Source organism: Entelurus aequoreus, linkage group LG18, assembly GCF_033978785.1.
Source record: "Entelurus aequoreus isolate RoL-2023_Sb linkage group LG18, RoL_Eaeq_v1.1, whole genome shotgun sequence".
NCBI lineage: Eukaryota > Metazoa > Chordata > Actinopteri > Syngnathiformes > Syngnathidae > Entelurus > Entelurus aequoreus.
In genome coordinates this window covers 16,130,870-16,157,667 of record NC_084748.1, presented here as the reverse complement: position 1 = coordinate 16,157,667, position 26,798 = coordinate 16,130,870, and the positions used below count along the sequence as shown (strand labels likewise).

Sequence of the window (26,798 nt, the reverse complement as noted above, 5' to 3'; positions counted from 1 at the left end):
GTGTGTGTGTGTGTGTGTGTGTGTGTGTGTGTGTGTGTGTCTGCAGGAAACACAATTTCCACGTTGACCTCAGTCATCAAAGACTGGGGGTGTCATTTTTTCATATTGAAATAACTTTTGAGCAGAGAGACCTTTAAAATAGGAAGCAGCCACCGTGACGAACACACATCACTTCCTCCATCTTACCTTTGACTTTACTCTCGTTTTTACTCATTTCACCCTTGACTTTACAAATGTAGCAACCTTTTTCAAAAAGTCATTCACATTCCTGTACGTGAATGGACCGGCATATTGTGTGCCTAACTTTAACATACAGACGGTTACTCGGTCTGTGTGTGTGGGCGAGAGAATGGAGAGACAGGTATGTGTGTGTATGTGTGTGTGTGTGCGCGTGTGTGTGTGTGTGTGTGTATGTGTGTGTTTGTGTGTGTGTGTGTGTGTGTGTGTGTGTATGTGTGTGTGTGTGTGTATGTGTGTGTGTGTGTGTGTGTGTGTGTGTGTGTGTGTGTGTGTGTGTGTGTGTGTGTGTGTGTGTGTGTGTGTGTGTGTGTGTGTGTGTGTGTGTGTGTGTGTGTGTGTGTGTGTGTGTGTGAATGGACACATCTATTCACATACATTTAAACATTAAGCGTGTACGTAAGCATACATACAGGCTTAGTACGTACGTAAAGGGAAACATGTTTGCATTGTGTGTACATTATTATTACGTATGTGAGTGGACAAGCACACTTACGATGTGTGAAAGGATAAACAAATACATTACGTTTGGCTGTGGTCGGATAGACAGTTGTTTGCGTTGTGTATGTGAACAGACAGGCAGGTTATATACAGCACATATGTAAACAGGCATAGTGTGTGTATGAGAATGGACACACACTTACATTATGTGTGAATTTAAACGAACAACGATGATTATAATATGTATATATGTGAATGGATAGACAAATGCGGACATTATATGTAGTTGTAAACGAACAACTATGATTACAATATGTATATATGTGAATGGATAGACAAATGCGCACATTATATGTGGTTGTAAGTGGACTGATAGATGTTTGCATAATTTATATGTGACTGGACTGACATACAATATTTACATTGTATGTATATGTGATTGGATGGACAGTTGTTTGCGTTATGTATGTGAACAGACAGGCAGGTTATACACAGCACGTATTGTATGTAAACAGGCATAGTGTGTGTATGAGAATGGACACACGCTTACATTACGTGTGAATTTAAACGAACAACGATGATTACAATATGTATATATGTGAATGGATAGACAAATGCGGACATTATATGTAGTTGTAAACGAACAACGATGATTGCAATATGTATATATGTGAATGGATAGACAAATGCGCACATTATATGTGGTTGTAAGTGGACTGATAGATGTTTGCATAGTTTATATGTGACTGGACTGACATACAATATTTACATTGTATGTATATGTGATTGGATAGACAGTTGTTTGTGTTATGTATGTGAACAGACAGGCAGGTTATATACAGTACGTATTGTATGTATGTGGGCAAGTGTTTGCATCGTGTGTGTATGAGAATGGACACACGCTTACATTATGTGTGAATGTTAACGAACAACGATGGTTACAATATGTATATATGTGAATGGATAGACAAATGCGCACATTATATGTGGTTGTAAATGGACTGATAGATGTTTGCATAATTTATATGTGACTGGACTGACATACAATATTTACATTGTATGTATATGTGATTGGATAGACAGTTGTTTGCGTTATGTATGTGAACAGACAAGGCAGGTTATAAGCAGTATGTATTGTATGTATGTGGGCAAGTGTTTGCATCGTGTGTGTATGAGAATGGACACACGCTTACATTATGTGTGAATGTAAACGAACAACGATGATTACAATATGTATATATGTGAATGGATAGACAAATGCGCACGTTATATGTGGTTGTAAATGGACTGATAGATGTTTTCTTAATTTATATGTGACTGGACTGACATACAATATTTACACTGTATGAATATATGATTGGATAGACAGTTGTTTGCATTATGTATGATCACATATACATCACATTCCTGTACGGGAATGGACCGACAGATTGTGTGCCTAATTCTAACATACAGACGGCTACTCAGTATGTGTGTGGGTGAGAGAATGGAGAGGCGGATACAGTATGTATGTTTGTGTATGTGAATGGACAAATGTAAATCTATTCACATACATTTAAACATTATGCGTGTATGTGAACATACATACAGGCTATGTACGTACCTAAACGGACAAATGTTTGCATTGTGTGTGACGGAAAGTACATGTTTACATTATTATTATGTATTTGAGTGGACAAACCAAATACACTAACGATTTGTGAAAGGATGAACAAATACATTACGTTTGGTTGTGGTTGGATAGACAGTTGTTTGTGTTATTTATGTGAACAGACAGGCAGGTTATATACAGTATGTATTGTATGTACACGGGCAAGTGTTAGCATCATGTGTGTATGAGAATGGACACACGCTTACATTATGTGTGAATGTAAACGAACAACAATGATTACAATATGTATACATGTGAATGGATAGACAAATGCGCACATTGTATGTGGCTGTAAATGGACTGATAGATGTTTGCATAATTTATATGTGACTGGACTGACATACAGTATTTACATTATATGTATTTGTGATTGGATAGACAGTTGTTTGTGTTATGTATGTGAACAGACAGGCAGGTTATATGCAGTATGTATTGTATGTATGTGGGCAAGTGTTTGCATCGTGTGTGTATGAGAATGGACACACGCTTACATTATGTGTGAATGTAAACGAACAACGATGATTACAATATGTATATATGTGAATGGATAGACTAATGCGCACATTATATGTAGTTGTAAACGAACAACTATGATTACAAACGAACAACTATGATTACAATACATATATATGTGAATGGATAGACAAATGCGCACATTATATGTGGCTGTAAATGGACTGATAGATGTTTGCATAATTTATATGTGACTGGACTGACATACAGTATTTACATTATATGTATTTGTGATTGGATAGACAGTTGTTTGTGTTATGTATGTGAACAGACAGGCAGGTTATATGCAGTATGTATTGTATGTATGTGGGCAAGTGTTTGCATCGTGTGTGTATGAGAATGGACACACGCTTACATTATGTGTGAATGTAAACGAACAACGATGATTACAATATGTATATATGTGAATGGATAGACAAATGCGCACATTATATGTAGTTGTAAACAAACAACTATGATTACAAACGAACAACTATGATTACAATACATATATATGTGAATGGATAGACAAATGCGCACATTATATGTGGCTGTAAATGGACTGATAGATGTTTGCATAATTTATATGTGACTGGACTGACATACAGTATTTACATTATATGTATTTGTGATTGGATAGACAGTTGTTTGTGTTATGTATGTGAACAGACAGGCAGGTTATATGCAGTATGTATTGTATGTATGTGGGCAAGTGTTTGCATCGTGTGTGTATGAGAATGGACACACGCTTACATTATGTGTGAATGTAAACGAACAACGATGTTTACAATATGTATATATGTGAATGGATAGACAAATGCGCACATTATATGTAGTTGTAAACGAACAACTATGATTACAAACGAACAACTATGATTACAATACATATATATGTGAATGGATAGACAAATGTGCACATTATATGTGGCTGTAAATGGACTGATAGATGTTTGCATAATTTATATGTGACTGGACTGACATACAGTATTTACATGATATGTATTTGTGATTGGATAGACAGTTGTTTGTGTTATGTATGTGAACAGACAGGCAGGTTATATGCAGTATGTATTGTATGTATGTGGGCAAGTGTTTGCATCGTGTGTGTATGAGAATGGACACACGCTTACATTATGTGTGAATGTAAACGAACAACGGTGATTACAATATGTATATATGTGAATGGATAGACTAATGCGCACATTATATGTAGTTGTAAACGAACAACTATGATTACAAACGAACAACGATGATTACAATACGTATATATGTGAATGGATAGACAAATGCGCACATTGTATGTGGCTGTAAATGGACTGATAGATGTTTGCATAATTTATATGTGACTGGACTGACATACAGTATTTACATTATATGTATTTGTGATTGGATAGACAGTTGTTTGTGTTATGTATGTGAACAGACAGGCAGGTTATATGCAGTATGTATGTGGGCAAGTGTTTGCATCGTGTGTGTATGAGAATGGACACACGCTTACATTATGTGTGAATGTTAACGAACAACGATGATTACAATATGTATATATGTGAATGGATAGACTAATGCGCACATTATATGTAGTTGTAAACGAACAACTATGATTACAAACGAACAACGATGATTACAATACGTATATATATGTGAATGGATAGACAAATGCGCACAATATATGTGGTTGTAAATGGACTGATCGATGTTTGCATATTGTATATGTGACTGGACTGACATACAATATTTACACTGTATGTATGTGTGATTAGATAGACAGTTGTTTGCGTTATGTATGTGAACAGACAGGCAGGTTATATAAAGTACGTATTGTATGTATGTGGGCAAGTGTTTGCATCGTGTGTGTATGAGAATGGACACACGCTTACATTGTGTGAGAATGTAAACGAACAACGATGATTACAATATGTATATATGTGAATGGATAGACAAATGCGCACAATATATGTGGTTGTAAACGGACCGATGGATGACATAACGTGTGAATGGACACGTGTCTGAATGGACAAACATAATGAGGAAAAATGAATAGATAGAAATATGTACGAGTATGCGATGACAGCGCTATGGACATGTGTGTTTGCATTTTGTGTGTCAGTGAATGGACAAACAGGTGTTCATGACATGTGCAGGTCGGAGGTGGGTGTGAATGGACAAAGTAAAGACGCAGTAGTGAGACGTCCGCCTGAGCCAAAGAAGTGCATCCTCTTTATCTACATGACCTCATTGTCGGCAGCCAGCCAGGGACTGGCCTTGATTTCATCAGATCATCAACTTTCCCTTTCAATGGCGCCACCGGAAACTCAACTGTACAACAAAATCTGCGTCAGCAACTTTTCGTATTACACAAATGAAACAAAAACGGCCGTCACTCATTCCAGCACCTTCTGCATGCAAATGTATAGCAGCAGCAACACAGTAATTACCTCAAAATATCTATATTTAATTTTTTTTTTTTTAAATATATATATAAATTACAGTAATTCAAAATAATTTGTTTAAAAATAAAACTGTACTTAATTTGAACTGTTTTAACCATTTCCTCACAAATTTCACCTTGATTTTAATGCAAAATATCAAACTTTCATGGTACTGTTTTTTTTATTTTGTGTGGAAATGGGCACTTTTGTTTTAAATGTAATGTATCTTAAATAAGTACTGCATTATTTGATGCAATTTTTTTGTTATGTGAAAACAAACTGATTGTTTTGCTCATTTTAATGTGATATCAGGAATGTTAGCATTAAGTACTCTTTGTAAAAAAAAAAAAAAAAAAAAAAATCATGCAATTTTCCATCCATCCATCCATTTTCTACCGATTGTCCCTTTTTGGGGTGGCGGGGGGTGCTGGAGTCTATTTCAGTTGCATTCGGGCGGAAGGCAGGGTACACCCTGGACAAGTCGCCACCTCATCGCATGGCCAATACAGATAGACTAAAAAAAAAAAGAAAAAAAAAAGATAGACAACATTCACAATTTTAGTTATGCAAAAATAGACAATTGGCCCATTGTTTTTATTACTTAAATTATTTTATTTGGGACAAGTGGTAGAAAATGGATGGATGGATGAATTTTATTTGGAATTATTTTATTTTTGTGTTCTGTAAATACATTTTAATTTCCTGTATTTTTTACCCAATTATTTCCCCCCCAAAAAATCATTGTTAATTCAAATGTATTACATTTTTAATGAATAATTTTTTGGTAATTATTTAACATACTGTTTTTTTTGTAATGAATTAAAAAAATGTGAAATAAAATACATAAAATGATCCACGGCAACATTTGCTGCCAAACCACAATTTGAATAAAATTGGAGGCGCGGTGTGTAGGAAATAAGACTGGACACAAGAAGACGTGCTCCTGCCATACTACTGTATTCCATCTTTCAAAAAGAAAGACATGATTCAATATTACTTAACAATATGTTAAAAGTAGCTTCAGTGTTAATACATCACACACTCTATGACCCATTGATAGTGAGTACTCTCTTCTTCTTTCATTCTTGAAGTCTTCTCAAACAAGCTGGCTACGCAACGTCAAAAAAAAAAAAAAAAAAAAAAAAAGGTATCTGGTACATTTTCTTAAACAGAAACAATAAAAAGAACATCGTCAAGTATTTTTCCTCCTCCTGTGAGATACAAAGGGGGTCAAGGGGTGGAGATCAGCTGACTAAGCACCTTTTTGTCAAAGTGAATGTTGACGTGCTGAGAAGTGACGGGATAATAAGCCACAATATGTCAAATACAACTTTTAATTAATAATAATTATAGATTTGTCATTTTTCTCTCTCGCTTTAATCATTTCAGACCATGGCTTGTTCAGTCAAAAAGAAATGGCCGACTAAAACATCACAAGCACGCCAGGACATTTTATTCAACAGTGGCATTTTTTTTTCCAATTCTTCCCGTTTTGTGTTCTTAGTTCAGCAGGTCCGTACGGGTCCCGTCGGAGCCGCGCGGCGAGGAAAACGAAGCAAGGCAGCGTCGGGTGTGATTCGGGCACAGCGGGAGCGAACAGTCGGGTTGGCGGTTTGGGGGGGGGAGGGGTCGGTGCGGGAAAAAGGAACGCCCAGGCGCCCGTTTTCATGTGTGCACACGCGCGTCTTGGCTCGGCGACCTCAGTGCGCAGCATAGGTGGCCTTCTTCAGACTAAAGTTGGACCAGTTGATGGACAGCCGCTGACGCGTTTGCCGCGCAGAGTCCAAGCAGAACCTGCGCACACCAAGACGTCAACGTCACATGTTAGTAACTCTCTATGCAGACTTCCTTTCCTGGTTTTTCTACAGCAGGGATATCCAAAGTGCAGCACGGGGGCCATTTATAATTAGGACCACAGCTTGGCCCACACAAAAAAAGAGAAAAAACCCTGAAAAATTCATAAAAAATTAATTAATACAAAAAGTATCTAGGGATATTTTGATTTATATATATATATTTTTTTATAATGATGCCCGAAGCTCGAGTTTTGTTGGCCCCCCAAAAATGTGTTAAAATTCATATTATATAAATACAAATACATATAAAAACAACTAAAAAAATTCATACCAAATATTAAATTAATACAAAAAGCATGTGGTGACATTTAGATTTTTTTTTTTTATAATAATAAAAAAAAAAAGTTACAAAAAAAGTAAAAAAATAAATAAAATCATATAAAATAACTGCAAATTAATACAAAAAAGTGGGGACATTTTGATATATACTTTTTTTATAATCAAGACCACAGCTCAAATTTTGTTGGTCCACAAAATTTAAAGAAAACCTGAAAAATGTATAGGAAGTATGTAATAATTTTTACAAACAAATACAAAAAGTATTTGGGGACATTCTGATATATTTTTTTCATAACTATGCCCGCAGCTCGTGTTTTGATGTGCCACAAAAAAATAAAATAAAAATAAAAATAAAAAGCTGAAAAATTCATACAAAATATAAAAGTAGTGCGGCACGGGGGCCATTTATAATTAGGAACGCAGCTTGGCCCACAAAAAAAAGAAGAAAAAAAAACATGAAAAATTCATAAAAAATAAATTAATACAAAAAGTATCTAGGGATATTTTGATTTCGATTTTTTTTATAATGATGCCCGAAGCTCGAGTTTTGTTGGACCCCCTCAATTGAAAAAAAAATCATATAAAATAAATACAAATACATATAAAAACAATGTGGGGACATTTTGATATATTCTTTTTATTATCATGACCGCAGCTCGAATTTTGCTGGTCACAAAATAAAAAATTTGGAAAAATTAATACTAAATATTACATTTGTACAAATGAATTCAAAAATTTTGGGGGGGACATTCTGATATTTGTTTTCATAACTATGCCCACAGCTGGAGTTTTGTTGGCCCAAAACAACAAAAAAGCAGAAAAATTCATACAAAATATAAAATTAATACAAAAGGTATGTGGGGACATTTTTATAAATATTTTTAAACAATTAATCCCACAAATCGAGTTTTGTTGGCCCACAATTTTTTTTTTTTTTTTTTACGAATTCATACCAAATATACAATTAATACAAAAAGCATGTAGTGACATTTTGATTTTATTTTTTTTTAATAATTATGCACGCAGCTTGAGTTTTGTTGGCTCACAAAAAAAGTAAAAAATAAAATAAAATTATATAAAATAAATACAAATTAATACAAAAAAAGTGAGGACATTTTGATATATACTTTATATAATTAAGACCACAGCTCAAATTTTTTTGGTCCACAAAATTAAAAAAAAAACTGAAAAATGTATACAAAAAATAATATTTTTTACAAACGAATATAAAAAATATTTGGGGGCATTCTGATATGTTTTTCATAACTATGCCCGCAGCTCGAGCTTTGTTGTGCCACAAAAAAATAAAAAAAAAGCTGCAAAACTCATACAAAATATAAAAGTAGTGTGGCACGGGGGCCATTTATAATTAGGACCGCAGCTTGGCTCACAAAAAAAGAAAAAAAAAAAACCTGAAAAATTCATTTAAAAAAAATTATTTAAAAAAGTATCTGGGGATATTTTTATTTTTATAATGAAGCCTGAAGCTCGCGTTTTGTTGGCCCCCCCAAATTTTTTTAAAATTCATATAAAATAAATACAAATACATACAAAAACAATGTGGGGACATTTTGATATATTTTTGTATTATTATGACCACAGCTTGAATTGTGCTGGTCACAAAATAAAAAATTTGGAAAAATTAATACAAAATATTACATTTGTACAAATGAATTCAAAAACGTTGTTCATAACTATGCCCACAGCTTGAGTTTTGTTGGCCCACAACAAAAAAGCTGAAAAACTCATACAAAATATAAAATTAATACAAAAGGTATGTGGTGACATTTTGATGTATATTTTTAAACAATTATGCCCAAAATTGAGTTTTGTTGGCCAACAAAAAAAAATAAAAACATTTACAAATTCATACCAAATATACAATTAATACAAAAAGCATGTGGTGACATTTTGATATATTTTTTTTATAATTATGCACGCAGCTCGAGTTTTGTTGGCTCACAAAAAAAGTAAAAAATAAAATGAAATCATATAAAATAAATACAAATTAATACAAAAAAAGTGGGGACATTTTGATATATACTTTTTTATAATTAAGACCACAGCTCAAATTTTGTTGGTCCACAAAATAAATAAAAAAACCTGAAAAATGTATAGAAAATATAATATTTTTACAAACGAATACAAAAAGTCTTTGGGGACATTCTGATATTTTTTTCATAACTATGCCTGCAGCTCGAGTTTTGTTGTGCCACCAAAAAAAACAAAAAAAGCTGAAAAATTCATACCAAATATAAAATTAGTACAAATTATTACAAAAAGTATGTGGGGGACATTTTAATATTTTTTTCTTTTGTAAAAAAAATGCTACAACCATGCAACACACATCAAAAGTTAGCATCAGCCTTGTGTTATAAGTGACAAATTGTTTATCATTATCAAAATTTCAGATATTTTCTCATTACATTGCATATTTTTGCTCTTTTTTCCTACATTTTTCCTGTTGTTTTTTCCGCCATTATGTTGCGGGCCAATGAAACTCGAGCTTTGGTCCGCAAGTGGCCGCACTCTGGACACCCCTGTAGTAACTAATGATAGTACACGTTGTCACCTATAACACAAAAATGACACTACATTTTCTGTCTACATGTAATAAATGTGTTTTCAGCATTTTTGTTTTTTACAAAATAAAATATCAAAATTGCCCCCGTATACTTTGACTTTTCATTATGCAGCCCTCGGAGAAAAAGGTTTGGACATCCCTGCTCTAGAGTTTACAAATACAATTGTACCTAAAAAAACAAACAAACAAGTAAACCAGATGCCACGAAAACTAACGTGCTTAAAAGTCCCATATTACATAATTTTTTTTAACCATTTGAAATAAGTCTGACATGTCCCAAAATAGTGTATGGGAAGCGTTCTTGCCTTGATGCTGACATTTAGACAGTTAAAAAAGAGCTTTTAGTAAACTCTGCTGGGAATATGGTGTTTGGTGTGTACATAGCTTTAATGCTAATGAGCTGTGTTTGTCTATGACAGTTCTATTGTGTACTTGAGGGGTGGAACAATAAACCATAATTATGATAATCCCGGTAGAGCTCCCAAAAGTCTTATCGTTTTAAATCAAAATGACGGAAAAACCGTGATTGATAAGTGCACTTTGATAACCGCCGAATTTTGTTTTGCTTAGGGGCGGCCCACAGCGCTAACATTACACTCGCATTTTGACAGCAATGTCACACTAGGTTAGCATGTGGAAAAACTAACTGATCAAACTCAAAACCCTGTAGTCTGTAACTGAGATGTGTAGCGAAGCCTGATTTGTTTTACAAATATCCACGAGAAAGATGTTTTTCTTTCATGTCGTCATGAAAAAGCCTGCAAAAGCGAGCATTAGAGCATCTCTTCTCTCCAAGATGGAGCAAACAAGTGAAGATGATGATCACCCTAAAAAAAAAAAAAGTGACTTTTGCATAATAGGGGACCTTTAAGATGCAGTACGACTTCAGTGCCCATGTTTTGTCAAAGAAGATCACTATTCCTCATACATCAAATCAAAGAAAGTGTGCTTTAAGACGTGCAGGATATGACGCTTGACAGAAAAATGACAATTTTCAACGTACCTTTTGAAATATTCCACTTCGCGTTCCGTCTCGTCCATTTCAGTGCTATCCAGATCGATGTCTTTGGGTAGGAACACGTCATCTAAAACACAAGCGTCAACTTTTTTTTAATTGCATGGAAAATTGTGACAATTTATATTTATTGGGCGCTCAATAAAATGCCTCGAGCCGTTTGAGGAAGTAGAATTGAGCTAGGTCCGGTTTGGAAAGTCCAAAGGGCTTTAGTGTAGCGTCGCTCCCCGTTCAGCACGTCTATAGAAGCTCATTAACAAGAAGAGGATAAAACTACTAAATATTTGTAACACTAACGTTATAATAACGACATTTCTATTAAATTTTATTTGAAGCATGTTAAAATGTCACAACTAGAACACATTTTCCTCCACTGATTAACCAACCGCTAGTCTGGTCTCACCTCTGTATCATCATCTGTAGCACAAAAATAATAAAAAAAACAACTGAACCCCACATGAACAAGCCCTTGGCAACGGAGGGAAACCTTGGACAGAACCCAGGCTTTGTGGTGTGGCTGTCTGTCTTGACCAGACAGAATAGAGAGATAAATACATCATTCAAAGAGTTCAGTGGTATAAAGCAGGTGTTCTTATTCTACCCCAGTCCCATAATGAGTATATGATAGCAAACACTTTACTTCAACCGCTCTTTTGAATTATTTGTAAACACCATCTGTTTGTACGGTTTCCTAAACTGGCTCATATTAGCACATTGTTTCATTTAATCCAATCTATAGTGTAATCCCACATACTCACACAGTAAATGCATTCAAAGTTGTGCCTGTATATAACATTCCTAAAATTGTATTGATCTTTTGTTGAGAAGTACCATTGTCCATTTTTGTTATTTGCTTTGTACACATGATTTTTGCAGTTTGAAAAGGTACAAAATCGGTTAGTTTCAATATTTTAGAATGGATTTGTACAGTGCATCCGGAAAGTTTCAGACATTTTTGCAAATGCATTAAAAATAAAAAACACACAGCCTTTGCCATGAAGCTCAAAAGTGAGCACAGGTGCATCCTTTTTCAACCGAGCATCCTTGAGATATTCCTACAGCCTAATTGGAGCCCACCTGTGGTAAATTCATTTGATTGAACATGATTTGAAAAGGCACACACCTGTCCATATGTAAGGTCCCACACTTGACAGTGCATGTCAGAGCACAACCCAAGAATGAAGTGGAAGGAATTGTCGGTAGACCGTCGAGACAGGATCGTCTCAAAGCACAAATCTGGGGAAGGGTACAGAAAAATATCTGCTGCCTTGAAGGTCCCAATGAGCACAGTGGCCTCCATCATCCATAAATGGAAGAAGAGTGGAACAACCGGGACTCTTCCTAGAGCTGGCTGGTTGTGTAAACTGAGCGGTCGGGGCATTAGGGCCCTAGTCAGGGACGTCAAGAACCCGATGGTCACACTGTCGGAGCTACAGCATTCCTCTGTGGAGAGAGGAGAACCTTCCAGAAGGACAACCATCTCTGCAGCAATCCACCAATCAGGCCTGTATGGTAGGGTGTAGTGGCCAGACGGAAACCTCTCAGACCATGAAAAACTAAATTCTCTGGTCTGATGAGACAAGGTTTGAACTCTTCGGCGTGACTGCCAGGCACCATGTTTGGAGGAAACCAGGCACCGCTCATTACCAGGCCAATACCATCCCTACAGTGAAGCATGGCGGTGGCAGCATCATGCTTTGGGGATGGTTTCCAATTCAGGAACTAGGAGAATAGTCAAGATAGAGGGAAAGATGAATGCAGAGACATACCGGATGAAAACCTGCTCCAGAGCGCTCTTGATGGTTCATCTTTCAGCAGGACAGCAGCCTTAAGCACACAGCCATGTTATATCAAAAGAATGGCTTTAAGACAACTCTGGAAATGTCTGAGTGGCCCAGCCAGAGTCCAGACTTGAATCAAATTTATGGATCTCTGGAGAGATCCATAAATGGCTGTGTATCAATGCTTCCCATCTAACCTGATGGAGCTTGAGAGGTGCTACAAAGAGGAATGGGTGGTACTGGCCAAAGATAGGTGTGTCATGCTCTTAAAAACTTGTCATTATGGGGTAGAATTTAGAGGCCCCAAAAATGAATTTGTTCCATTTTGGAAAAGTGAAGCGTTGTGAATACGTTTCAGATGCACTGTATGTTCTCTGTACCCAGCCTTAGGTATTATTCTGACTGTTCTTTTCTGAGGTACTGTTAGCGAGCAAAGTGTACTATATATGTACCTATATCTCCACACAGTAACTCAGGTATGGTAACACCAATGAACAGTACACAGTATGGAGTGACTTTTGATTCAGAAGTTATTTTTGCCTCATTTCAATATTGCAATATTTCTCGTCACTTTGTTTTATGTGCTTGATACATGGTTTCCAGCTCACTTTATTATCTATTATACCTCCTAAAAATGATTTTTCTTGCCCTGTCGCAATGTGTCCACTATCTATTTCTATTTGTGTTTGACTATTTTCCTTACCTTTTCCAAATAGCATTATTTTAGTTTTCCTTACATTGAAGGATAATCTGTTTTCATTCAAACATTTCTTTAGTTTATTCATTTGTACCCGCACCGTCTTGAGGACTTCCTGTGTGTTTCCCCCTGTGCAGAATGCAGTGATGTCATCTGCGAATAGTATTAACTTAAGGTCTTTTGTGCTTTTACTGATGTCCTTTATATACAGATTAAATAGTTTTGGTCCCAAAACAGACACTTGGGGTAAGCCACAAGATCTATCTGAGCGTCTATCATTTTATCGGTTGCTCAAATTGTGACTTTTTCCCCCCCGCGAGATCAATAGGTGAGATTATTGATAGATAAACAATGATGTCATAGCATTGCTTCAAACTCTTCACAGCTAATCAGATTGAAACTATGGAGGTTATTTAAGGACAAACTACAGAGTGATTCCAAAGTGCAGCTTTTTTAATGTTTATTGGCTCTGCATATTGTACTAATAAAATACAGATAATTACATTTGACACTGATTTATTTGTTTTACCTAAAATCAGTTTTGAACAAATTAATAAAAGTAAAATTTTTGAACTTTTTTGTATTTATTTTTTTTATGGTTAGGGTTCCGAATCAATCCAAAGTTTTCAAGAATCGATTTTTCAAAATACATTTTTTAGTTCAGCTGTTGCACGAATAAGTCATACGCCAGCCGCCAAAATAGATTTTTTTAACCTGCAACCTGTTTTGAAAAAGTTGTATTATTTATACACCAAATAGTATTGCAAGAATCGGTTTGAACCAAGAATCTAATCATCAACAGAAGAATCGGAATCAAATTGAATCACGAGTTCAAGACTCCCATTCCGAAAAAATACCTTCAACAAAGGTAACTGAATTTTTATCGGAATTAGTCCTTCATAAATGTAATTAGTTACAGGGGAAAGTGATTGTTGCATTACTTTTTTGAAAAAACTTCAAATATCTGCCGTGTGCTGTTGAGTGGTGACCAGGGGTGTCCTAAATGCGGCCTGCAGCTAATTTTTTAACGATCGGAACGCTCTAAAAAAAGAGTGGAATATAAAGCAAACAGGTGAAATGTAATGAGAAAAAGTTGCAATGATGACTAATAACACAAAGCTGCCATTGCTAAAAAATAAAAAAAGGAAATCAATGGTATGACTTATTGACCAAATCAAGGCTCTAAATACTTCATGTCAAATATTCTACTTTTTTTTTTTTTTTGAGAAAAAATTGCTTATTTTCTGTGTATGCCATAGAAAAATAAAGTTTTCTTTGAGAAAAAGGCCATAAAACAAACAAAAAAAACCCATTTAAAAAACAATAGATTTGAAGTTGATCTAGAGACTAAAGCATTGAAAGTATATATACCGTAATTTCCGGACTATAAGCCGCTACTTTTTCCCCTCGTTCTGGTCCCTGCGGCTTATACAAGGGTGCGGCTTATTTACGGCCTGTTCTTCTCCGACACCGACGAAGAGGATTTCGGTGGTTTTAGTACGCAGGAGGAAGACGATGACACAATGATTAAAGGCTGGTTATTTTGATAACGTACAGGCGAGCACTTTGTATTACTTTGCACCGTTGTATTATTTGTACTCTGCACGAATGCTGTTCGCCATGTCAAAGATGTGAAAGTTTGATTGAATGATTGAAAGATTTATTGTTAATAAATGGGACGCTTTGCGTTCCCAAACAGTCATCTCTGTCCCGACAATCCCCTCCGTGGTAGCAGGAACCCCTATATACTACGGTAATTACACATCAAAACCCTGCGGCTTGTATATATATATATATATATATATATATATATATATATATATATATATATATATATATATATATATATATATATATATATATATATATACACACACACACATATATACACACATATACATACATATTTATATATATCACCTGATATACCATCAGGTATATCCCCCCTGAGGGACAAGCGGTAGAAAATGGATGGATGGAGTGGGCCCCTTTTGGAACACCAAGAATTTTAGTGGGATTCAATTTTTTTAAATTTTTTTTTTTAAACGATCGTTGCCCAAAAAATAACAAATAAAAATCAATGGTGACTTGAATTATTGAAGGCTCCAATAACTTCACATCAAATATTCCAATTTGAAATGTTTTGGGGGGAAAAATAGTGCACCTTGGGTGTTTGCCATAAAAAAAACGGCATAAAACATAAACAAATATATATATATCGACAGACCTGAAGTTGATTAAGATATTTAAGAGTTCAATTTTAAAAAAGTATATGATTTTTAAAAAATTTTTATTGGACTGAGACCCTTACGGGTCCCCGAGCCCTAAAGGTTAAAATAATCTACCGGTATATATTGTATTGGTTTTGAAAATAAAAAATGTCAAAATTTTTCAGTGTGAAGCCCTCAGTGGAAAAAGTTTGGACAGCCCTGGCATAATGTAACAACCTGCTTGCGTCCTGAGTTGCTGTTCGGACTTGTGATGTCTGTGAATGCGCCTGCCATTAGGGGTGCAACGATTAGTCGGAAAAATCGGTTAATGAACTTTGTCGTAGACAAATTCCTATAAGCATGAACTGATTAAGCCTACTTGGATGAGAGGCTTCCAGGACAAATCAAACAGTCCAGTTGCAATCTACTGAATGCCCTGAGATTACAAAGTTGTGAATGTTTTGTTCAATCAGCTTAGCATGAAATGAGCTCTATTGAATTGCGTTTAGCATCTCTAAATGTACAAAAGGTGTCTCAGTGACATATCTGATGTTGTCAAGAGCGTCATGGTGGGATACCAACCTATAGAGGTGTTCATCTTCTCCCCCTTCTTCTTCTTGTTCTTCTTTGCTTTGCCTTTGGGTTGTGGGGACTCGGCGCTGGGAGGTTTACCGTTCTGCTCCGTCTGTTCAGAGTGGGAGGTGGGGTTAGGAGGGGGAGGTGACGGCGAGGAGTTGGACACGGGCGGACTTCTCCGCTCTTCCTTGGTGTGCGTCATCGCTTGCTGCTGCCTCTTCCCGCTGGCACTTCTGTTGTTCCTTTCCTCTCTGCGCGCTTCCGTGATGGTTGTTGCAGGGGTAGGAGGCGGATGAGCGGGCGCCTCGACGGGCCTGGTGTGCGGTGTTTTGGTGTCCGCTGTTCCGCTGGAGGCGACGCCGTTGGCTAGCTTGGCCGTCGTCTCTGAGCTCTTGGGTAATTCCTGGTCCTTCTTAAACGGGGGCTCGCACGTGATGACTTTCGCCGCCTGCTTGGCCTTGACTTTGTTGTTGATGTCGGCGTTGTGGTGGTGGAGGTTGGCCGCGTTGTTGGCCTGAGCGCAGAAGCCTCTCTCGCTGCTGCGTTTCGGGCTGTGCTCAAACCTGGCATCCCTCTGGTCCGGCAGGCAGATGAGGTTTTGGAGCAGCTGCGACTTTACGTTCTGAAGATGGTCGAGGACGTTCTGGGCTGTCTGCTTGAGGGGCTGTGGGTTGTTCTGAGGGGGCGCCGTGTTCTCCTTGGCTTTGTCTTTCTTTTTCTTCTTGGTAGCGCAGTGTTGTTGTAGCTGCTGCAGCCTCAGGAGTTCCTGCTGAAGCGCCGCCTCTTCCTCTTCCTGCCGCCGCCGCTGCTCCTCTTGCAGCACGAGCTCCTCTCGGTCACGGGCCTCGGCCTCCAGACGTGCCTTCTCCTCCATCTTAAAACACACAGACACACACTTTTAACATCGTGACCCAGCGGTTAGAAATCCAAAAAGGTGACTGTTACCTTCTTTTGTTTATGCCTCGCCCGTTTGGCCGCTTTGGAACTGGTGACGGGTTTGTTGTCGGCGCTGTTGATGAACTGCAGCAGGTCCTCCACTCGCCGGTGGTCCTCCACGCCATTGTCCCGCTCCAGCACAGGCTGCTGCTCCTCCCGCTTTGGTTGCTCCTCCTTGCGCTTTGTCAGGCGCAAGCGCAGCTTCTCCCGCATCTCTGCATAGTTTCGACTCGTCGGAGCCGCCGGAGGCTGGGGTTAAAAAAAATGGTGGAAAACCATCAAGAGAACAGTCCGAAGTAGAGATGTCCGATAATGGCTTTTTTGCCGATATCCGATATTCTGATATTGTCCAACTCTTAATTACCGATTCCGATATCAACCGATACAGATATATACAGTCGTGGAATTAACACATTATTATGCCTAATTTTGTTGTGATGCCCCGCTGGATGCATTAAACAATGTAACTTTACCATGAATTGATTAACGTGGACCCCGACTTAAACAAGTTGAAAAACTTATTCAGGTGTTACCATTTAGTGGTCAATTGTACGGAATATGTACTGTACTGTGCAATCTACTAATACAAGTTTCAATCAATCAATCAAAAACAAGGTTTTCCAAAAGAAGAGTACAACTTCAACTCCAGTTATGGAAAAAAGTCCCAACATGGCACTGCCATATGTATTAGGTGGGCGGTTGGGGGGTGCGTATATCAATCAATGTTTATTTATATAGCCCTAAATCACAAGTGTCTCAAAGGGCTGTACAAGCCACAACGACATCCTCGGTACAGAGCCCACATACGGGCAAGGAAAAACTCACCCCAGTGGGACGTCGGTGAATGACTATGAGAAACCTTGGAGAGGACCGCATATGTGGGTAAATATTGTAGCGTCCCGGAAGAGTTAGTGCTGAAAGGGGTTCTGGGTATTTGTTCTGTTGTGTTTATGTTGTGTTACGGTGCGGATGTTCTCCCGAAATGTGTTTGTCATTCTTGTTTGGTGTGGGTTCAGAGTGTGGCGCATATTTGTAACAGTGTTTAAGTTGTTTATACGGTCACCCTCAGTGTGACCTGTATGGCTGTTGATCAAGTATGCCTTGCATTCACTCATGTGTGTAAAAGCCGCATATGTAAAAGCCGCATATATTATATATATATATGTATCATATATATTATTTGCACGCTGTTTGTATGGAAGAAAAGCGGACATGACGACAGGTTGTAGAGGACGCTAAAGGCAGTGCTTTTAACGCACGCCCCCAATAATGTTGTCCGGGTGGAAATCGGAAATGGTTGCCCCCGGAGATTTTCGGGAGGGGCACTGAAATGCGGGAGTCTCCCGGGAAAATCGGGAGGTTTAAACCGATACCGATAATTTCCGATATTACATTTTAAAGCATTTATCGGACGATAATATCATCAGGCCAATATTATCGGACATCTCTAGTCCTAAGCTTTTTTCTGATGGTGCCAAGTGTTGACCTTTGTACTGCGTGTATGTCAGGGGCTCTTAATCTTTTTGACCTTGGGGCCCTACTTTTCCACTACAGAGGGGCCCGCTTAAATACTAACGCTAAATTAGTAATCTTACTCTTCATAATTATATCTAACATGATTACAGTTTGCAACTTTGTAAAATGATATAAAACCATGTGTTAAGCAGAAATATTATTATCAAGGCGTAGGTCAGGTTGATTAGAAAAATAAGTACAAAGCAAATGCACTGCAAAACAAAATAAAATATAAATAAAAAAACAATGTTAATAAATGAATTTACATACAATTATGTTGTGCTTAAACAATTAACTACACAAAAGGGGAACGGCACTTTTTGGGGAATTTTGCCCATGATTCACAATTCCACTTGTATTTCGTTTTTTTATGCATACTAATTTGGGAGTACACTATTCCGCCCATAAAGCCTTCCAAAAACCACCAACAATACTTAATTTACATCTCCTTACCTAAATATTAACCAAGTATTAGCACTATTGTTATTATAAGAGCTAAGACAGACAAACTATTTTTAGCGGTGCCGTGATCACAGAGCTAAAGTATTGACATACTGAGTTGCTGCTGCTCCATGGCCTCTGAGTTGGTGAAAGTTAATCCTAGATTATATATCCTGCCACTCAACTGGATAGTAGAAGGATGGGGACATTAACCAGGATGTTGGTCAACTTTGACATTCAATTTATACCCGGAGATGACACGGAAAGACGCTCGTTTGCACCCCGTCTTTTAATTATTTTTTTTAAACCTGTGTGAGGATTATGATTAATTACTTTATCTTAACAGGATTATATGATCATTCCATCAGTCGGCATCCCAATGACAGCAGACATTGTACAGTAAGTGATGGTTTTATTATGTTTATAGCTTGTATACCTTGTTGGGCACTTAGCAATACTGCTACATGATGCTTAGTGTTTTACTAAAGCGCGATCTGTTTAGCACACATCTTCTAAAACAGTTAGCTGATCCTCCTTATATTAAAATCTAGAAAATGTGAGGTTCTTGATCATCATTTGGGCCAAAGTAATCGTTGTTGGCTCTCATGAAGTCTGTCATGATCAGTAATGTTGTTGACATGTGATATATGAGCAAAATATGCAAAATATTACATGTTATTATGAATGTTACAACCGTATTTTTCGGACTATAAGTCTCAGTTTTTTTCATAGTTTGGCCGGGGGTGCGACTTATGTGTGAAATTATTAACACATTACCGGAAAATATCAAATAACATTATTTAGCTCATTCACGTAAGAGACTAGACGTATAAGATTTCATGGGATTTAGCGATTAGGAGTGACAGATTGTTTGGTAAACGTATAGCATGTTCTATATGTTATAGTTATTTGAATGACTCTTACCATAATATGTTACGTTAACATACCAGGCACGTTCTCAGTTGGTTATTTATGCCTCATATAACGTACACTTATTCAGCCTGTTGTTCACTATTCTTTATTTATTTTAAATTGCCTTTCAAATGTCTATTCTTGGTGTTGGGTTTAATCAAATAAATTCCCCCCAAAAATGCGACTTATACTCCAGTGCGACTTATATATGTTTTTTTCCTTCTTTATAATGCATTTTCGGCCGGAGCGACTTATACTCCGAAAAATACGGTACATTACAAATACACTTACAGTATGTATATAAAACGATGAGGTTTTTGGATGTTTTTAGAGTGCTTATAGGCGGAGTAGAGCGACTCCTATGGGCTACGTTGTTAGCTGACTTTTGCTAGCACTTATTTACGATTTAGAATGCATAAAAAAGACCAACATTTGTAATCTTGTCTTACCTAAGGACTGTGAATGATAGAAAACAAAAAAAGCGTAGTTCCCCTTAAAATGAGTTTTTGCGTAAAAAACCCAAAACATTGTTAAGGTGGGGCGGCTTTTATTTTGCTGTGGCGGCTGGCCACGATCATTACATGTAGGGGAAACCGTGATGTTCTGTCTTACCCCGCCATGCCCGAAGAACTCGCAGTAGCAGCAGTCACAGTATTTTCCTTCCTTCTGGTTGGTGGACGTGGACGTGGAGGAGCTGTGTTCCGAGCAGCTGTCCTCGTCCTGGCTCTCCTCTCCGTCGTACGGCGGGTGCTCGTACGCCCTGCTCCCCTCGCAGCGGTGGCCTTCGCACTCAGGATCACTAAAGGGGCATAGAAGAATGTTGGTTCCACAGAAATTAATCATGCATACTATGATCCAAGAGTGCCAGGCGGACCAACCTGCAGACACTGGGCGGGGCACTGAGCGGACAGTCTGCCGAGGAGGAGATGGAGGGCTCGGCCGGGGGGAGGCACAGACCCTGGTGGGCCTCTCCCCGGTCCGGGGCCGGGGCGGCTATTTTGGGAAAGGACTGTGGACCCATGGCGGGGAGGTGAGCTGCGGGCGCTGGAAGTAGGGAAGGGCCGGAAAGTGGCGGGAGGGAACTCAGCGCTGTGGCGGTGTTTTGGGCGCCGACTGGCGAGGCCTGCCGGTGGTCCTCTTTACTCAAGCAGTGAAACACGTCATCTGGGTGATACATTAGGACACATTAGCATTCTTAACACATAGTTAAACAAGTGGAAAGGTTCCACTTCTTGCCAAAGTGAGAGACATTTCTAGAAAGATATTAGTCAGCAGAGTTTTGACGACTACTTTCCAAGTGGTACTGAAAGGCTAAACCGTGACGTGTCCAAGATTTAGTACTGTACTCTGACAAAAGTGCCATGCGGGGGAAGTAACATGTTAATATGTGTGAAGGGTTACTGGGTTTTGACATGAAGAGTTGACAGTCGGTCGCCTAGCAACAGCCGACCAACAGCAACCCTGAAATGTCAGGCAACCACCTTCAGGCTTAATATGACAAAAAAAAAACATGTGGTGGCTTGAAGGTTTGACACATCCTGTTATTGTTCGCACAAAAAAACAGCTTTAGACTTCTTTTAGTGAGCCTTGCTAGATTACCTAAAGAGTTGGGACTTTTAGGTGCAAGGTGGATAGGTAGGTTATTACTTGACTGGACAGTGGTGGCAGTGCAGGACACGGACGACATGGACGCCGAGGTCGCCATGGCCACCCGGTTGGTCTCCATGAAGGCATCTTGGAAGTTGTAGAGACACTTCTTCTTGGCGCCGCTCTTCTTCTGTTCCTTGGCGCCCGAGGAGGAGCACGAGGACGAGGAGGACAACGACAAGTAGGGCGACGAGGACGAGGAAGGGGGCGCCGGGCTGGGTAGCGAGGGGTGGTCAGCCGGCGGGCCGGCAGGCGTCGGGGGAAGCGGGACGTCGGCGAGGGGCGGCCCGAGCATGTCACCTGCGGAGGGGACACACGTACAGTAATCAGGTGTGACATTTCTTCAAAAATATTTTGTCTTCTACTTTTCTCACATGAATGTAAAATACATTTGTGGCGCCCCCTGTGTTAAACATGCTTTGTAGACATGCTAGCATATATGTATACGGATATCCTCAAATATCATAAGACAAATGCTAAAAGACTTACCGACACAGTGGAACCTCGATTTATGAACCCCTCTATTTGCAAACTTTTCAATTTACGACCTTTTAGTTGCAGCCAAATATGCCTGTGTGCGTACCATGTCTCTGTGTACAAACGCTTCATTCAGTCATTCATTTCGTGTCCTGCCTGCAGGCAAAACGCAGGGCAAAGCGGAGGCAAAGCCCTCCAGGTCATTTGCTGCACAGGACACTCCTCAGCCTGTGTGCCTTTTGTGTTTTTTCCCCCTTTTGACAAGCTGACCATTTTGCTAACAACAGACCAGCATGGAAAGAAGAGGGAGTTAAAGAGGGAGTTAAAAAAACGAGGAATACATTAATTACGCTCACAAGTATGGAAGAATCATCGAAGCAGACTTTTCACAGTAGAGTAATGCAAGTAGAGCCTCTTTCAAGCCACATGCCCGGACCCTCCTCCCGATCCCCACATTCTCTCCTTCGCGTCTGGTTCGCTCTCTTCAGCTCCTCCTTCGTTAATGTTAAAGTTACTTTTTTAAAATGTTTATCATTGTAGCAATATGGTTGTCAAAGTTAAGGATTTTTGTGTTTTCTGATCGTTTGGGGAAGTCACCAATATGACTCCTGTTTGAGTGTGCGTGTGTTGGCAGAGCAGCGAATACGTCACAGTTCAGCTTGTTGTTTTGGCTTGTTTTTAAATGTAATTAAATTAAATATGTTTGTTTGATATACAGTACTGTATAGCACTTTATATTGTGTTTGACGTGTACAAACCTTCACTAAAATATGGACTTTTGTCGAAGCTGCAAACCATTAATGTTTACATTGTTTCTTATAGAAACCGATGCTTTACTATACAACTTTTCAATTTACGAACCCTGTTCAAGAACTAATTAAGTTCGTAAATCGAGGTTCCACTGTAGTTAGGTTTACTGGCCGCCGTGTTTTTTTCTAGTTTTACACAAGTACGCTTGTCAGGTGTGTACCAAATGTCCTCGTGATTCGGCTAAACACCCTTAAGTTACAGCAGGCATTCTGTAGATTGCATTGAACTGTGTCAAGCCTATCCGATATATGACGATCAAATGTTGGGGTTTAATGGCATCGCCACAGTGTGGTGTACTTTTTGGGAAAGTAACACAGTCTGCTTTGCAAAAGGGTTCAGTCTTTTGTGTGCAGCAGTTCAGGAGTAGGAGAGTAACACCTTGGGTGTGGCCTCATCTTGTCACGTGACTGTAGTGTCGTAGACCAGTGTTTCTCAACATCTTTAGGGCCGCGAGCACTCCCTAAAAAGCCGCCAAAAAATCTGTTTCTCGGCTATGGTCCATATGGGCTGCTACGGTACACTTTTCCACCACTTGTTGCAGTAATGACAATCTTAAACAAACATAAGAAGTCTGGAGCTGAAGTTACAGTTTCTTATGAGCAATAATTATGACTAAAGAGAGGAGCCAGATGAGGTGGTTCGGGCATCTGGTCAGGATGCCACCCGAACGCCTCCCTAGGGAGGTGTTTAGGGCACGTCCGACCGGTAGGAGGCCACGGGGAAGACCCAGGACACGTTGGGAAGACTATGTCTCCCGGCTGGCCTGGGAACGCCTCGGGATCCCCCGGGAGGAGCTGGACGGAGTGGCTGGGGAAAGGGAAGTCTGGGCTTCCCTGTTTAAGCTGCTGCCCCCGCGACCTGACCTCGGATAAGCGGAAGAAGATGGATGGATGGAATAATTATGACTAAAGTAGTGAAGCTGTATTTTCATTTGTACTTTAATTTTATTGACAGTTTGGTTAGGAAACATACTCATCAATTTAGCTTATGTTAGCACAACTTAATTGCATGTGCATTTATTTTTCGTCAGTCACCGTATTTTTCGGACTATAAGTGGCAGTTTTTTTCATAGTTTGGCCGGGGGTGCGACTTATACTCAGGAGCAACTTATGTGTGAAATTATTAACACATTACCGTAAAATATAAAATAATATTATTTAGCTCATTCACGTAAGAGACTAGACGTATAAGATTTCATCGGATTTAGCGATTAGGAGTGTCCGATTGTTTGGTAAACGCATGTCTATATGTTATAGTTATTTAAATACCAGGCACGTTCTCAGTTGGTTATTTATGCGTCATATAACGTACATTTATTCAGCCTGTTGTTCACTATTATTTATTTATTTTAAATTGCCTTTCAAATGTCTATTCTTGGTGTTGGGTTTTATCAAATAAATTTCCCCCAAAAATGTGACTTATACTCCAGTGCGACTTATATATGTTTTTTTTCCTTCTTTATTATGCATTTTCGGCCGGTGCGACTTATACTCCGGAGCGACTTATACTCCGAAAAATACGGTACTTATGAGTCCTTTCTTATGCAGTATATTTGGTTAGTACTAATTTTTCCAATCAGTTTAACATAAGCCTAAAGTTTATGTGTTAAATAAATAGTTTGTTTCATATCATTTGACAAGGTTGTAAACTGTAAGTAGATTACCGTAATTTCCGGACTATAAGCCGCTACTTTTTCCCCTCGTTCTGGTCCCTGCGGCTTATACAAGGGTGCGGCTTATTTACGGCCTGTTCTTCTCCGACACCGACGAAGAGGATTGCGTTGGTTTTAGTACGCAGGAGGAAGACGATGACACAATGATTAAAGACTGACTTTTCATATACCGGTAGGCTGGTTATTTTGATAACGTACAGGCGAGCACTTTGTATTACTTTGCACCGTTGTATTATTTGTACTCTGCATGAATGCTGTTCGCCATGTCAAAGATGTGAAAGTTTGATTGAATGATTGAAAGATTTATTGTTAATAAATGGGACGCTTTGCGTTCCCAAACAGTCATCTCTGTCCCGACAATCCCCTCCGTGGTAGCAGGAACCCCTATATACTAAAGTAATTACACATCAAAACCCTGCGGCTTACAGTCGGGTGCGGCTTATATATGGAGCAATCTGTATTTTCCCCTAAATTTAGCTGGTGCGGCTTATAGTCAGGTGCGGCTTATAGTCCGGAAATTACGGTAGATATAATTATTGAATATGATAAACATTTAGTGTTTATATTTGGGTGGGTCCCAGGCCCCTCTGCAGTATAAAACTACTCAGTGGCCTAGTGGTTAGAGTGTCCGCCCTGAGATCGGTAGGTTGTGAGTTCAAACCCCGGCCGAGTCATACCAAAGACTATAAAAACGGGACCCATTACCTCCCTGCTTGGCACTCAGCATCAAGGGTTGGAATTGGGGGTTAAATCACCAAAAATGATTCCCGGGCGTCGCACCGCTGCTGCCCACTGCTCCTCTCACCTCCCAAGGGGTGATCAAGGGGATGGGTCAAATGCAGAGGACAAATTTCACCACACCTAGTGTGTGTGTGACAGTCATTGGTACTTTAACTTAACTTAACTTTAGTGTTAAAAAGGTTAAGAAACCCTGCCATAGACGACAACCACCAATCAGGCAGCAGCATTTGCCATAAATAAAAAAAATATTTATATAAAAAAAAAAAAAATTCAATAATTTTTTGTTTTGTTTTGTTCATTTGAGAAATGGTTCACCTGGCAACGACTCGGGCAGCAGCATAGATGGATTCCAGCTCTTCATCACGGCCGCGTCCCAGAGGTTCTCAAACTTGAGCGAGAGGCACTGCAGCGAGCTGTTCCAGTCGCCCGCACTACCGGCCTCGCCTCCGCCATTGAAGCAGTTCTGGTAGACGTGCTCGGGTAGCGTGGGACTGAAAGCCGGCTGCTTGGCCGCCGAATGGTTTGTTGTGGGGTTTGTAGGCAAGGGCTTAGAAAGGAAGAAGATTCAGAGAGCAAACTGTTAGTAGGATGTGACTACAGAGAAAATACACACATTTTAACACAAGGTGGCTGACATCCACGATGTGCGGGTAACCATCCTCACCTTGCTGTGCGTGAGAGGGGAGGAGCTAGGGGGGTAGAGCGTCGGGTGCAGCAGGGGCCGGGAGAAGTTGTGAAGCGGCAGGTGGCCGTGGATGTGCGGATAGAGGTGGAGGGCCGGGTGTGCGGGGGGCGTTTTGTTGTCTACGAAGAACTGGTGCCCGACGGCGGGGGACGGCGCAGAGTGGAGTCGGCTGGAGGGCAGGCAAGCGGCGGGCCCCAAGGCGCAGGCGGTGGGGTCCTGGTTGCACACATGGCACTCGCAGGCATGCTGGACTTGCTGGACCTTTAAGAGTCGACACAGATTTTTTTTTTGGGGGGGGGGATGTCAAACGTATTTGGTGCAATACAAAAAAAAAACAAAGATGGAAGTTTGGCAAACGGTACCTGCTGGTGGTTGTAAGAAGGTGGCGGACTATTCATCTTTCTAGAAGAAAGCTCCCCCTGCGGTCTGCCCTCCTCATCGTCACCCTCTGACGAGCTACTGCTGCTACTAACGCGAGGAGACTGTGGCAGAAAAAAGGTGCATGGCGCACGAAGGAACATTTATTTACCCTTAATCACAATAAAGTCCTTTATTATGATTTCTTAATGGTGTTCAATACTAATGTGTGCACCTAAAGCCTCTTTATGAAAATCTATCATCTTCACTTGTTTTCATGATCCCTACCGCCTCTGACCTGGCCTTACACAGCGGAACTTCGATTTATAAGACCCTCATTTGCTTTTTGATTTAGGA

General features: G+C 39.3%; 1 protein-coding gene across 2 annotated transcripts in view; it reads right to left on the bottom strand.

Annotated features, from left to right (window-relative positions):
• Positions 1-6,197: 6,197 nt before the first annotated feature.
• fam193a (family with sequence similarity 193 member A) overlaps positions 6,198-26,798 on the bottom strand; it is a 46,456-nt gene continuing 25,855 nt past the window's right edge. The window contains exons 14-23 of one of the 2 annotated variants that reach the window (XM_062026614.1): positions 26,447-26,566; positions 26,064-26,345; positions 25,715-25,946; positions 21,652-21,999; positions 20,931-21,216; positions 20,665-20,851; positions 17,194-17,433; positions 16,255-17,122; positions 10,973-11,054; positions 6,198-7,044 (exon numbers count right to left, since the gene is read on the bottom strand). In XM_062026614.1, the coding sequence (XP_061882598.1) occupies positions 6,951-7,044; positions 10,973-11,054; positions 16,255-17,122; positions 17,194-17,433; positions 20,665-20,851; positions 20,931-21,216; positions 21,652-21,999; positions 25,715-25,946; positions 26,064-26,345; positions 26,447-26,566 (2,739 nt within the window). In that variant the 3' untranslated portion in view covers positions 6,198-6,950. The remainder of the gene's footprint in view (positions 7,045-10,972; positions 11,055-16,254; positions 17,123-17,193; positions 17,434-20,664; positions 20,852-20,930; positions 21,217-21,651; positions 22,000-25,714; positions 25,947-26,063; positions 26,346-26,446; positions 26,567-26,798) is intronic. The other variant, XM_062026615.1, reaches the window with a different exon arrangement.